The sequence below is a fragment of the Macrobrachium rosenbergii genome, chromosome 53, assembly GCF_040412425.1.
Source record: "Macrobrachium rosenbergii isolate ZJJX-2024 chromosome 53, ASM4041242v1, whole genome shotgun sequence".
Lineage (NCBI taxonomy): Eukaryota > Metazoa > Arthropoda > Malacostraca > Decapoda > Palaemonidae > Macrobrachium > Macrobrachium rosenbergii.
In genome coordinates, this window is record NC_089793.1 from 11944028 (window position 1) to 11957823 (window position 13796).

The following is a 13796-nucleotide window of genomic DNA, read 5'->3' on the forward strand; positions in this document are numbered from 1 at the left end:
GTTATCATGGATCTCTGGACCTTGAGTTTGGTTTACTTCTTTTTCTTGTTTCAGTCCCATCCACCCAAAGAAGCGCTCTGCAGTTCCATAAGCTTCACTGTACTCAGCGGTACAGGGACATTTCAGAGACTTATTTCCTGCACTCCACTGCGTGCTCCTGTAGCTGCTCGCAACTCCTTAGAAATAAGGTCGTCCATTTTTTCCTAAAAGATTTTATGTTTTCAGTCCTCCTGATTTCAAGGGGAAACTCACTGTACTGTCTTCGAGCTGCAAATTTAAATTAAAGGCTCTAAAACCAACATTCGAAGTGTAGCTTGGCTCAAACAACTTGAAACCTTTAGCTAACCTTGTGTTTACTTCATGTGTTAGCTATACTAAAGCAGCAAGTCTTTCAAATATTTTTTGGGCACCCAGTCTTGATAGCTTTATGAGCCATTACACATATTTAAAATGATCCTAGCTTTCACTGGAAGCCAGTGCAACTCACAATACAGGGGAATCCTGTCCCGAGGTGCACCGCCTTTCATCAAGCTTGCCGATCTGTTTTAATATGATTTGCGGCTTCTTAAGATGTATCTTAGGTAGATAATGATAGATGGAGTTGCAATAGTCAACTCTGCTCACGACATTATGAATCACAAGTTTATACACACACACACACACACACACACACACACACATACACATAATATATATATATATATATATATATATATATATATATATATATATATATATATATATATATATATATATATACATACAGTAGAACATTCACCAAGTAAAGATAATTTTTTCCTAAAATGCTGCCCGGTATCCCTTGCAATCCTATTGATCTGAGTAATGAGAGACAGTCAAACAGTGAATCTCTTAAATATCGTACTTTGTCAGAAATCAGAAATGGATGTCTATTGGTATTTAGCCAGATATCACCAGGGTTTATTAAGTTATTTTTCCTTCCTACCAGTGTGCAGATACTGAAAATGTATGGTACAGAAGACAGAATAAATAAAGAAGGATTGTGGAGATACCGAGAATGTATGGCACACAATAGAATAAATAAAGAAGCACTGTGGAGACTTTGAGAATGTGTGGTAGAAGTAAGCAATGTGGAGATACTGAGAATGTATGGTATAGAAGATAAATACCGAAATGTGTCTGTGGGTAATATTTTATTTTAAGGATTGCAAATATCTTTACAATTTTCCAGTATTCTTGGTATATGAAAAGATGTTCACATTAAGCTTAATTAACACAGACAGGGCTTCATGCAAGAAAAATTATTCGTTGATATAGAATACGGCTTTCTCAGAAATGTTCATTGCCATTTTCTTTATATCTACTATAAGTTTTGTAGCTGCAGGGAACAAAATAAAACTGGTCTCAGATATTCTAATGCATTATAAATTCTGAGGCTTTAGCTTTATTACAACTGGAGGAGTTAATCTATCAAGTGAACGCCCACAGAATAAGATCCACCTACAAACTCGGTGACGAAATTTTTGTTTACAACGGGAATTATAGTTAGAGTTGCCAACTAGCATATTCTTCGGTACGGATCGGTCATGGACCAACGTTTCCTGTCACATTCACTCATGAATGCACTAGAAAAGTGAACGTTAGGAGTCTTGGTGCTCTGTGAAGTTACGTTAGTGTGTTGTGGTCTTAAAATAATCGGCCCTTGCCTAAAAATGCAGTTACTGAAAGCAATACTCATCATAAGTGGAGTGGTAATAGGTGTGATCGCCATCCTTCTTCAGAAATATCCTTCCGAAGAAATAACCGCATTCCTTTCCGCACCGCCGGTTTCTGCAGTTCAGAAAGTTATTCATGGGGTGGTTGGGCTTTTCCTCGGTTCGGATGTTAAGAAATCCACCAAGGGAGCTCACGAAAAATCGGAAAGACCGAGGCCTAAAGAAAGGCTATTTACGGTGGAAGAGCTGAAACAGTACGATGGACAACCGGGTAGTAAAGGGCTTTACTTAGCCATTTTAGGCCTTGTATACAACGTTAAAAAGGGGAAAAAACACTACGGACCTGGTGGAGGATATGAATTTTTTGCAGGTAGGCCGTATGGGCTGTCTGTTCTTGGCTGGCCTAGTTTAGCCTACTTTACTATTAAAACCTAAGCCTGTAAAGTGCTACATTCATATTAGCTTAGCCTTGAATTAATTAGATAAAGTCATTGCCATATGAAAGTTTGCAATTGCATCGTTTTTTTAAATATAGGGGTAGAACTAAGCAAGGGCTCTGCATCGGGTCTTTGGAAATTGATTTTTCCTATAGTATTTTGGTTGCTTACTAAGAATTTACCATTATTTTTTGTTGGTCAGCTTTAATTAACCTGTAATTAACCTCAAAAGTTGTATGCTGGCCATCTTAGAATGCTATCGCACATGCGCAGTGTTATAGGGGAGCTTTTGGTAAAAAGTGGAGTTTCTTTCACCTGGGGGTCCGTACCCCTCGACTAAGTAACATGGCCTGCTAGGTCAGGTTAGGTTAGAGTACATTAGGTTAGTGTAGTTCCTTTTATAATAGGTTTCCTTATCCAGTCCCTTCTTAAAAATATGGCTCCCTGATGACTTGCGCATGCACGGAACCATTCCATAACAACAACACGGCAGTCTGGTCTTTCTCCCAACTTTTCCAAAACACTGCGTTCGTAAAGGGTCCCCAACCATGTTGGTAGATATAAGGTTAATAATAATTGACCAACAATAAGCAACACTACCTCCTTCATCAGCAATGCTAAAAGTATAGGAAAAATCAATTTCCAAGATAATAGTCTGTGCAGAGCTCTTGCTTATAAATGCCAATATAGGCTACACAAGTAGGCTAGAGGATACCCTACAACAACCTAACCTAAGGTGAAGCATCTTATGTGACCAGGGTCTGTGCTTCCATGAAGATGTATTAGAAATTAACCAAGAGCTGTTTAATCATTTTAGCATCTGCAGTACCTTTTCAATCTCCTTGGTGATTTTTTTCATGAATATAGTGTATGCATGCTGTATTTTCCATATTGTTTTTTCTATCCACTTTATGATCTTATGCTTTACGTTAATGTTTTGTCACCAACTCAGCCAAAGAAAACACAATTTTCTCATTTTAAGTTTGTGCATATTTTCAGATTCTCCTATGTTTCACTTACCGAGACTTCCAGTACAGCTTTTGTTGGTGGAGGATGGAATGTTTAATAGGAAGTAGCTTTAAGATATCTTCAAATCTTATCGGGGAATCTGTTCTTTGAAATGCTTTTTTATTTATGAGGTGTTATTACTCTTCTCTGGACATGAAAAACCTGTAACTGAAAAATACTTTGAGAACTCAAGAAGTATTTTGGATCTGCAAATTTTGGCACTGACAATTTATGAAAGCATGCAGGTAGGTGATGATAATGAGTGTGTCTGTTGTAGACAGTTGGTTAGAGAAGGTTAAAATACTACATTATTGCATAGGATGTGGCACTCTAGGTCAGGTTAGGTTGCATACTTTGATTTGCTATTGTTGCAATTTTTGGGAAAAGTGAAATTTTCTAAACATGAAGAGTGAGATGATATACCATTTAAATTTTCATTTTATCTTTCAGCATAAGAATCTAATAACCAGACGGGTCTTGGGGTCAAAGTATCCTTTAGCCTAAAGTATTACAGTAATAGTGTAAAATTATCACCATGTATTTTATGAAAACTTAGCATTAGCAAAATGGTTAGTTGTAGAGCAGAATAGATAACTTATGTACCTATACTGTACAAATGTCCCTCTTTGGACTGTTGCACCTTTAAACTTTGTATAATCTGTTGTATAATTTGTGTCCTGTCTTTGAATTACTGTAATACAAAGCTCATTATTTGGTGATCTTGAAGTCATGAGTGTAACAAAACTTCTTTTGAAACAATACATTTAAGTCCTGATGTTAATTTTTTTATTTTGAAAATTTAAATGCTGTATTTACTTTGCAATATTTTAACAAAGCTTTTTATATTTTATTTTAGGTAGAGATGCCAGCAGGGCCTTTGTAAGCGGAGATTTTACTGAGGAAGGCTTGACTGACGATATTACTGGCCTATCTAGTACTGATTACATTGGATTAGATGAATGGGTTAAGTTCTATCAGAGTGACTATAAATATGTGGGTAAGTAGTTGTATACTGTATTTGGTTGTCACAAAACATTGCCAATAAGTTTATTTTACCATGTAAGTACTATTGATATGTTTATGCAGTCTTTTTACCTATAAACCAGCTTATAGCTAACAAGACTGGAGATGTTCATATAATGATCAAACCTTATTTCACTTGTGCATACTGACTGCTACAAAGTGGTCATCTTAAGAGATAAATGGAGGACCTTCACTGTATCATTATATATTTCTTTATTAGGCTAGTTACTATTGTATATTCAGTATATTTGTACCTGTACTAATATACTTTACAGGTACAGATATACTGTACAGGGCTCATAGAGTTTGTATTTCATCCATAACTATTCTTCCACTGAATAATTTGAATATCTTTTTTTCACTACAGTTCCTCAACAGATGAAAACCAATGGAGCGTAGCACACCCCCAGTTAATACTGTCTGGCCAGGGTTATACATTATTTATACATTATTGTAATAGTATTTGCAGAGTTGTGTTGTAACTGTGCCATAGTGTACAGCATCATGTTTAGCTACCATATTTTGTTATTTGCTGCTTAGCTATGTTTATTTTATTTTTATTTTGTTGGCTGTCTCAGAAGTGTTTTTTTTTCAGTGTCTTGAAGTTTTTTTCCTTAGCACTCGGTGTAATCCTTGTAGGAAAGCTTCATGTCACAGGTTAACCTCCATGACTCAAGTGAACTGGAACCAAGGAGCAGCAACTTGGAAAATCCTATGCTATTGGAATTCAGTGTCACTAAGTGATTGGTCAAGCCAAAGAGTTGATAATACTCATGAAGGCCACAGAATCTTTATCTCATAAGGAGTAAACTCCAACAGAGGATGTTCCACAAAACTAGAGTTGAAACCTAACTCATTAGTGTGGTCCTAGTTTATCCACTGGTAGATTTACTAATGAAGGGATGGGCAACAAGGGCTTCTTAATGTACCAATTGTCATTCTTTTTACAAATGGCAATTCCATAAAATTTCACAGATTACTCCATGTAAGTACTCCATGTAAAAACAAGATAAAGTCAACTGAATGCAAGAAATTGGGAATTGAATAGCTTCAGTATTGTAACTCTCTCCACAATCCCAAATAATACTACTCCCATTGATGGGCATTTTCTTACTGCTTAAAGCTGATCTTTAGGATCTGAGTAGACCTGCGAAAGTGCAGGTTCTGCGAGAGTGATGCAAAGTTTCATTTTCAGTTACCATTTCTCATAGTTCTACAGACCTAGTATATGACTGGGTCCAAGTGTCTATAGCATTTAATATTATGGAAAGTAACCATTGCAAAGGTTAAAGAGTCCATGCTACTATGGGATATTTCAGTGATGCCAAGGCTATAGGAAGCTGGAGACTATGGAATGACTTATTCCCTGCATCAAGTTCCTCCAGCAGGCACACCTTGGGATTTGAGTAGTCTTGTTGGTTAGGATGTCTACTTGGCAGGATTATTACAGTTTTTCTGAACATAAAGAAAAATTACTTCCAGATTCTGGTGTAGTCAGTGTCCAGGAAATATCTTAGGTTTTTGTAAAGAGGGCCTGAGCTGTTGCCTGAAGTCTACTTTTCACTTTACAGTACAGTATTATAATTTCCGTGAGCAATTCTGCTAAAAAGTGTTTGCATTCTAGCTAAGCTTAGCAAGGTTCTAACAATTTGGCTGGATGCAAATACATCTCCAAATGTTGAAACTTGGCTTCTTTATCAATGAAGAGTTTTAGTTAAGGCTTGCTTTTGGTTTAGGTTTTTTTTGGTTTCTTCTTGAAGCATAAGGTATCAGTTTACATACAAAATTATCCTTGGAACATTGAAGAAAGTTGTCAGTGTCAGATTCACTGAGAAATCTTTCTGGTAGGAGGTAAATTAAAATAATAAGGCATACATTTGAAGCCTCAACTCTTCAACATCTTCATGTTCAGTACAGGAATTCAGAGATCAGTAAAATATCTTGGGACTCTAGTAGGATTTAATGTAAATTACAAGTTTTATACTCTACTGTATTAAGAAGGCCTGAAAATGTCAAAATACTTCATTATAACTTTTATTATTAGGAAGCAGGCCAATCCAGTGAGACCTCAAGTGTTATATTCATTGGTTTGGTTAAGCTGTGAAATAATTATAGCTACAGAGCTAATGCCAAAATGTTTTGAGGTCCTTGGAAAGGTGATTTATTCAATCTTAGAGCTTTTTCACTTTGTTTATGATGTTAGCTTATTTGGTTCTTGTATTAAATTTTTCTTGTGTGGGATTAAGGTATTCAGAAATGACATATTCTTTAATACTATAGCTGTACGCTTGTCTTTGCAGGAAAACTGATAGGACGTTACTATGACCAGGGTGGGGAGCCAACTGCTTATAAAACTCAAGCTCTTAATTGGATTACTGAGGCATATCAAGAAAAGGAGGCTGACAACAAAGAGAAAAAGATTTTTCCCCCATGTAATTCTGAGTGGTCTGCAGAGTCTGGTTCACGAGTTTGGTGCACTCCCCGCAGGTACTCTTCAGTAGTTTTTGGTAAAATGCAGAATACTGTACCTGGTCAGTGTTACAAAAATATTGTTTCCTACTAGAAAACAGAGGTTCAAAAAGTAACAGAATTTATATTCAAGTGTAGTCTAGTGTACTGACTTTGGAGGAAACTGTAAAAGATTTTAACTTCTATTAAAGTAGTAAGTCTTCATGAGAATTAATTTTACATACAGAAAATGGATGAGAAAAGAAGATAGTGATTTATTATTGAGACAAATATGTATGATAGAAATGATGATCACCTCCAAATAATTTTTATTTTTCATATTAGACGTATAGCTTATTCTTTTGTATGTCTTTATCACTGAAAGATGATTTGCCATTTCACAATAAGTCAGCTTCTGCAATTCCTGTTTTATAAATATAAGACACTATTTTATTTTCAGAGTCAAACGCATCTTCCTTGCTTCCGTAATGTGAATCACATCATTAACTTCACTTTCCAATTTGCATGAGTACTATATTGATGAGGAAAAATTCTCAAAAATTAATATTTTTTGACATGTGGAAACTTAAATAAATTTTTAAATCTGCCTCCTAAGAACTGACCTAGTTTCTTCCCGTTATAAATATTTGGTTCTCAATATTATTAGGAATCTGGCCACATTGGTCTTGCATACCAAAACTGTTTAGCACTTTTAACTTTAAAGGGTTAGTAAGCCTTTGTTTTTGCTCTAGTACTTTCTTTGTCAAGTCTGATTCTTAGCCTTAGTATTGTACATTTCATTTTGTTTTACTTAAAATTAGCATTTACTGACTTCATGTCCCCATAGCAAATTACCAATAGTGGCATGCCATATGAGACAGACCTTACTAATGGTTCTCCATATCATCCATTTGGCCCCATATGTAATGCTGTCTGCCTCTCATTTTTAACCCATTCCCTTTGGTCTCATCTCACCTGGCTGTCTGACTTTTTAAGCCTACTTTGTTATACTGTCTACATCATTGAAAAGAACAATGTATTTAAACAAAATCTCTGAGAGTCTAGGAATGTGATTCAGTGGTGTAGTTAAACTATTTTATAATAATGATAGTTATGATATTTGTCATGTAGCAATGTTCTTCATTCATATTCTCTAAGTGTAGTTTAACTCCTAAACACCCAAGCTTATTACTAGAACAGCTACCCTAGAGAAGTGTATTTTAGCCATTGGCTTTGCAAAAGAATTGCTGGGCACCTCAGAATCAGTTGATAGCCCCTGACCACTGTACTGTACCACTTAGGACACTGTGTGATCTGTCCAGGTATACACTTTCCTCATCTGCCTGACTTCTATATTTTTTCTTTCTTATTTAATTATTATTGTCAGTTACTTGTGAATTTCATGAAAAACTGGATGTTGAAAATTTATGGAAGATGGTGTACAAAAGACTGGAGGAGAGAGTGCTTTGATATCTGAGAGTTGTTATAGAGTGCAAGAAACAGTGGTTGAATGAAGACATAAAGAGAACAATTAATGATAAGCTCTGGCTGAGGACAGAGAGGAAAGAAAGGCCCAGAGGTAAATGATAAAGGGAAAGAGGAATATAAGGAAGAAATTGAATTAAAACTGACACTGTGGAGCAAAGAAATAAAATACTGTATTTGCAACTGAAAAAATGTAAAAGGACAAAGTACTGGGTGTCCCTGACTTACAGCATTCTGATCTTATGGCGCTTTTTCAAATACATTTATCAAGAATAGGTATCTAGTTATGGTGTCGTAATCAAGCTACAGCTCCATCGGCCCTTACAACAAGAACAGGTATCTAGTTACGATGCCTTAAGTGCCGTTAAAGTCCCGTTAACAGTACCTGTTAATTAATAAGTGCCGCTGGAAAGGAGCCCCCGCCATAAGTCGGGGACCGCCTTTATATTAAAGACAGCACTAAACTTGAGTTAAAAGGACAAAGTATTTAAAATATGGAAGCAATATTATACTTTGAGAATACACCATGAAGAGAGAGAATATGAACTAGGGGATATTGATATGACAGGGACAAATGGAGAACAGGATACCTGGACATGTTAGTAAGGCCTTTAAGAAGCTGGAAAATGGAAAGAGGAATAGCATATTATTTGTTTAACAGCAGTTGAAGAACCAGTCACAGAAGAGTTGACCAGAATATATGAAAATATAATAGAAGGGACAAGAAGAGTGAGCAAACTGTTACAATTACATATACAGTATATCCTTATGAATGTGTCAAATTGGCTTCATCCCAGTGACTTTGACCATAGAGTTGATCTTGATGAGGTAATAACTATAAGATGACCACGAATTACAAGCAAAATATAATGAAACAAAACTAACTTGGTACTGTAACGATAGAGAATCACTGAGCAATTGATGATACTATGTTATGAAACACTGTAGAGTGAAGATAGAGGTAGGTATGAGAGGAATTTAAGATAAGTGCTGCTGACCATCCAATATCAGTACCAAGCTCTCTGCTGTTTACCAGTGATCGAGGAAGCTAAAAAGAAGTGCAGGGAGCTGCTGCATTAAATGAATGGGTTAGTAATTGCTAGAAATGCTTGCTGCTGAAATCTCAAATGAGAGTATTCATTCCACATTATAGCATTTGTGAAAAAGTGAAGATTATTATAAAGGCCTGTAAAATGGAGGATGGCACTGTAAGGACAATGTTTTAAAACCAAAAGATTCTGTAGTGAAGAAAGGAAACTATCTCTCTATTAGACCTTGCTAAAGGATTATTTTAGTATCAAATGCTCAATATCATTGAAATCTGAGGTAGATTACTGAAACAGTGAATGGCAAGATAATCTGTAGTTTCTGTTTATGAGACTACTAAGTTGAGTATTAAATGGTTAGTAAATCATTATGTTTAACATCATTTACCCACCCAAGTTTTAACAAATTAAGAAAAAATTTTTTAGATTTACACACCACAAGCCATTTGTACAACTTGCTTTCAGGAAATTAACTTACCAAATGAAAATTTACAACTAGTGATTAAGGAAGCAAAATTTGTCTATTATTTTGTAGAGCATTCCCAACCTTGCAAATACTACAAATGTGTCCACTGTAAGTGGGTAAACAGCTTATTTTTGGTGTGTTAGAAATTGTTATTTATAATTTTCCAACCTTTTTGGGACTCATCTGGGAGAGTCAGAATTGGCTGTTGATTGTAACAATGTATTCTGGGTAAATTAAAATTAATGTGATTTTTAAAAAATATTACAAATGAGTTACATTGTAATGTTGAAATTGTGTGTACTTCAGAGAAGATATTAAAACATTTTCTAGACTTCCATATAAGAAGCCACCAGAGAAAATGTTTGTGAAATGGTTTATTCATTTACAGATCAAATTATATTGTGTGGGTTACTGTATATAAAATATAAGCTTATCTTGCAAACTTTTGATGTTGTTTAACTTGAAGAAATGAGAAAACTTAAATTTTCCCTTAAGCTTTTGTAATTTTCTCCCAACAGTGGAGGTGTCGACCGTGACTGGGCTGGGGTTCCCCGGAAGTTATATACCCCAGGTCAAGGCAAGGCCAGGTGTGCCTGTGTAAAGAATTTTGGGCCCCTTCCCATGACCCTGAAAGACAAGCTCATGATGACACAGGAGACTTAACTAACCCAAATTTGGAAGAGTATGAGGGATGCCAGCCTGAAGAGACATCATGTTATCTTACTGAAAAATAAATGCCACATAATTAAACAGGTAATGTTAGGAAGAGCTTGCTCAATTTTCTGTTATTGAATAACATGCCATGTGTTTAAGATATTAAAATTACATTCTCTGTCCTGTATTAACTGTGAATACTTAGTTCCATGTATTATTTAAACTTTAAGGTCATGTAACAAGTGACTACCTTGCAATTATTTCTGTAAAAATATTTTTCATGGTTCTCGGTTAATTATACTTAAAAGTTTGTATTGTATTTTGAAAATTGATACTGTATCTACTAAACTCGTATTTGCTTAGTTTTTAAACTAAGTAATCATGTAATTTAGCCTGTATCATATTGCATTACTGTATTTTCCCAGATACTGTAAATTGTCTTCAGGATCCTAATATTATTTTAAGTTTTCAAGCTTATTATAATTCAAAATCAAATTTTACCTGACTCACTAAGGACTATTTGACTCCATAAAGCTTTGTGTTACCTAATAATTTTATGTTTGACTAATATAAGCACAAAGAGGAAAACAAGGATCAAGTAAAGTACATAAACATTCATTCAAAACTGAATAAACAGTGATTGGCAACTTAGTCTAGCAAGGTGATGGATGAGATCTCCCTTTCTGCCAGTACCTTATGGTTTCATTCTTAAACCTGGCTCTATTTGCAGTGGATATTTGTCATGAGTTCATGTCTGTCATTACTTTAGCACCTCATTTATATTTAACTATCTTCATGCCTGTTATTATGAGGAATTGTTTTTCAGTATCAATAAAACACAGTAATGTCTTTGATATTTGTTATTGTGAATGATTACTGTATTTTTTAATATCACTAAAACACATGGCATTGTATAGTAGCATTTGTTTTTGGTAATTCTGCATGCCTTGAAAAGTATCAACATATTATTTTCCTTTCATAATATGGCACTGACTATATGGTCCTGTGTTAGCCAAAGTTTCAGTAATCACACAGTAAAACAAGTGTATGTCTGCATTTGAGACCCCTAACTCTACATTACAATGTCGTAGCTGCATTGGCATTTTTGTGACACAGCTATGGGTGTTGGCCTCACCATTTGTTAGTTTTCATCACAAGAATTACACCCTTTCAGAACAAAGATGGTACATGACAATGATGTAATATTACAAACTGTATTAGGATATGCCAATAATTTATCACAATCCTCAGGACAGTTTGTAAATATTTAACGAAGGAGTAAAGAGGGGGAGTTGCCTGCAAGTCACTGACACTGTTTTTTTATATGCTCCAGCTTACCATGGCTATTTGGCAAGTGTTACAAATTTGGGTATAGCTTCTGTGTTGCATCTTGATTTCATGACAGACTAGAATATAGTTTGTTTACAGAGCTTTATGCATAGGTTTCGATTTAATTATTAAAGTTTTACCTAATCTAGTTATCTGGCTGTTACTGAGTTTGTTCTGGGTAAAAAAAAAAAAATTTTTCTATAACTAACTTCAACTACTCAGACTACTTGTTCAGTTCTACTATATTGCCTAAACTTTTTTAATTCCAAGTTAGTATGGTTTTAGTAAGCTGCAGGAGACTGTTTTCATTTGTTGAATTTTATAATGTGCTGTTAATTACTATTGTTGAAATAACTGCAGCATCATCCTTTTTTATTTACAATAACTAACTATTGTAGTGTCCATTGTTTTCCAGCAGTTTGATGCTTTTCATGTGTCAACCAGGATCAGTGGAGGTGTTTATTCAGTCTCATTATTTTCACATCAGAAACATAAAAATCTTTCCCCAAGACTGTCATTTTGTGGCCTGAATATTTGACTCTGTACTTTGGCTTTCCCAGGTCTTATCGATCCAAGGGCAGTTAATTATTTCCAACTTTTTGATATTTCGTTAAGAGGTGACGTCCAGAAGAATGTCAAAGCCAAAATGGTAGAACTAAAGGCAAGCCAATGTTCCTTCCTTGTCCTCATCAAGAGGCCACAGGAAGATATTGATGTCAACTGCTGAGGCACTTGTAGCCTGAAATATGAGTAATGATGTGAAGTACCTTGAGTAATATAAATCTTTTGACACCAAGTTACCATACCTAGATGTGGATCTTGTTTCATTCTGAGGGCTTAAATGGATTAGTGGGAATGCAGGTATAGCTCTGATAATACATAACACACAGTGCCAGAGAATCCATTAAAATATAAAGATTGCTAAGACAGAAGCTGAGAGCGTAGGGACATATCAACATGCTGCAATAGAGAGCCAAGAATAGCATCTACCTAACATTTGGAAATGAGAGAGGATCAGATATACAGTAACAATAGTTTGTTGACAAAGTATATGAATAGCTTACTACAAGAGAGAGTATTCCCATGGGCAGGATGATTACTCACCTACTGCTTTTGAGCACAAAGTTTGTCTGCCCTTAAAAAAAAAATAAAATCTTGTTAAGAGATTTGTATCATCTGAGAATGCAAATTATTTAAACTCTACATTTTCTTTTTCAGGTACCCTGTCTTGAAATAGAATTTACATTAAAGGATCTGCAGTTATATTTAAAAGATCTGTCCAGTTGACTTATACATTTAAAGTATTTATGTATTATATAACATTATTAGCAATAAGTTGAAATGTTAAAATAAGAATGAAAGTGCAGGTGCACTTAAGTATTTGCAATGAATAGAGGTGATATTTTTTCATTCCTTGATTATGAATGTATCTAAGACATTCATAATACTGTATTGTTATGTTTTATAAAGTCTTAATTTCCCCATATTTTTATTTACCCTAACAGACACTCTCCTAATTAAGAGGAAAACTGTTCCTTGATCAACATTTAAATTCTGTAAATATATAAAATTTAGTTGCTCGCACAAGTATTTAAGAACAGAAAGATATAAAGTTGAAGAGGTTACATTATGGTCCTAATGCAGTCATGCATCACAGTTTGTGATTTTATTAGCAATTCTTGTGTTACAATGTGTAGTCCAGAGAGCAATTCCTTTAGTGTAAAAGTGGGTCTGTGACAATTGTGTTATGCTTGCAGGTCAATTTAATATTTTTAATGATGGAACGATGAGAGAAGTTAGTGAAATGACTGATGAACCAAATTGGCTGGATTTAAAAGGATGAGAATTGAATGCTGAGGGACTGATGTTTGCAGATAACTATCAGTACATGATAATGGAGAAAAGATGCAGGAACTGGTGAAAATCTTGAAAAAAGTAAGCATATAAAGTTGAAAGCAAAAGTTTGCAGGAATAAGTTTGTGAGAGTTTTATCATTATTATATAGTATTTCAAGCTCTTACTGGATGAGCCAAAAAGCCATGAATATACTGTATTAGTTGTCTTCCCAGGGACAGATTACCTTTGTGAAAGAAAATACTAGGAGAAAAAATATTTGTGCTATTGTCATACACTTCATGCATACAACTAATATCACAAAACAAAATAAAATAGTTCATAAATGGTAATAAATTGTACATATGCACAA

At 34.8% G+C, this 13796-nt stretch overlaps 1 protein-coding gene across 1 annotated transcript; it reads left to right on the top strand.

The window, feature by feature from the left end:
• Positions 1-1521: 1521 nt before the first annotated feature.
• On the top strand, positions 1522-13071 carry LOC136834285 (neuferricin-like). Its single transcript, XM_067096654.1, is given in 6 exon segments — positions 1522-2064; positions 3996-4136; positions 6463-6649; positions 10126-10217; positions 10220-10360; positions 12809-13071. Coding segments are annotated over 5 exon segments (915 nt in total). The 5' UTR covers positions 1522-1691; the 3' UTR covers positions 10342-10360; positions 12809-13071.
• Positions 13072-13796: the final 725 nt, after the last annotated feature.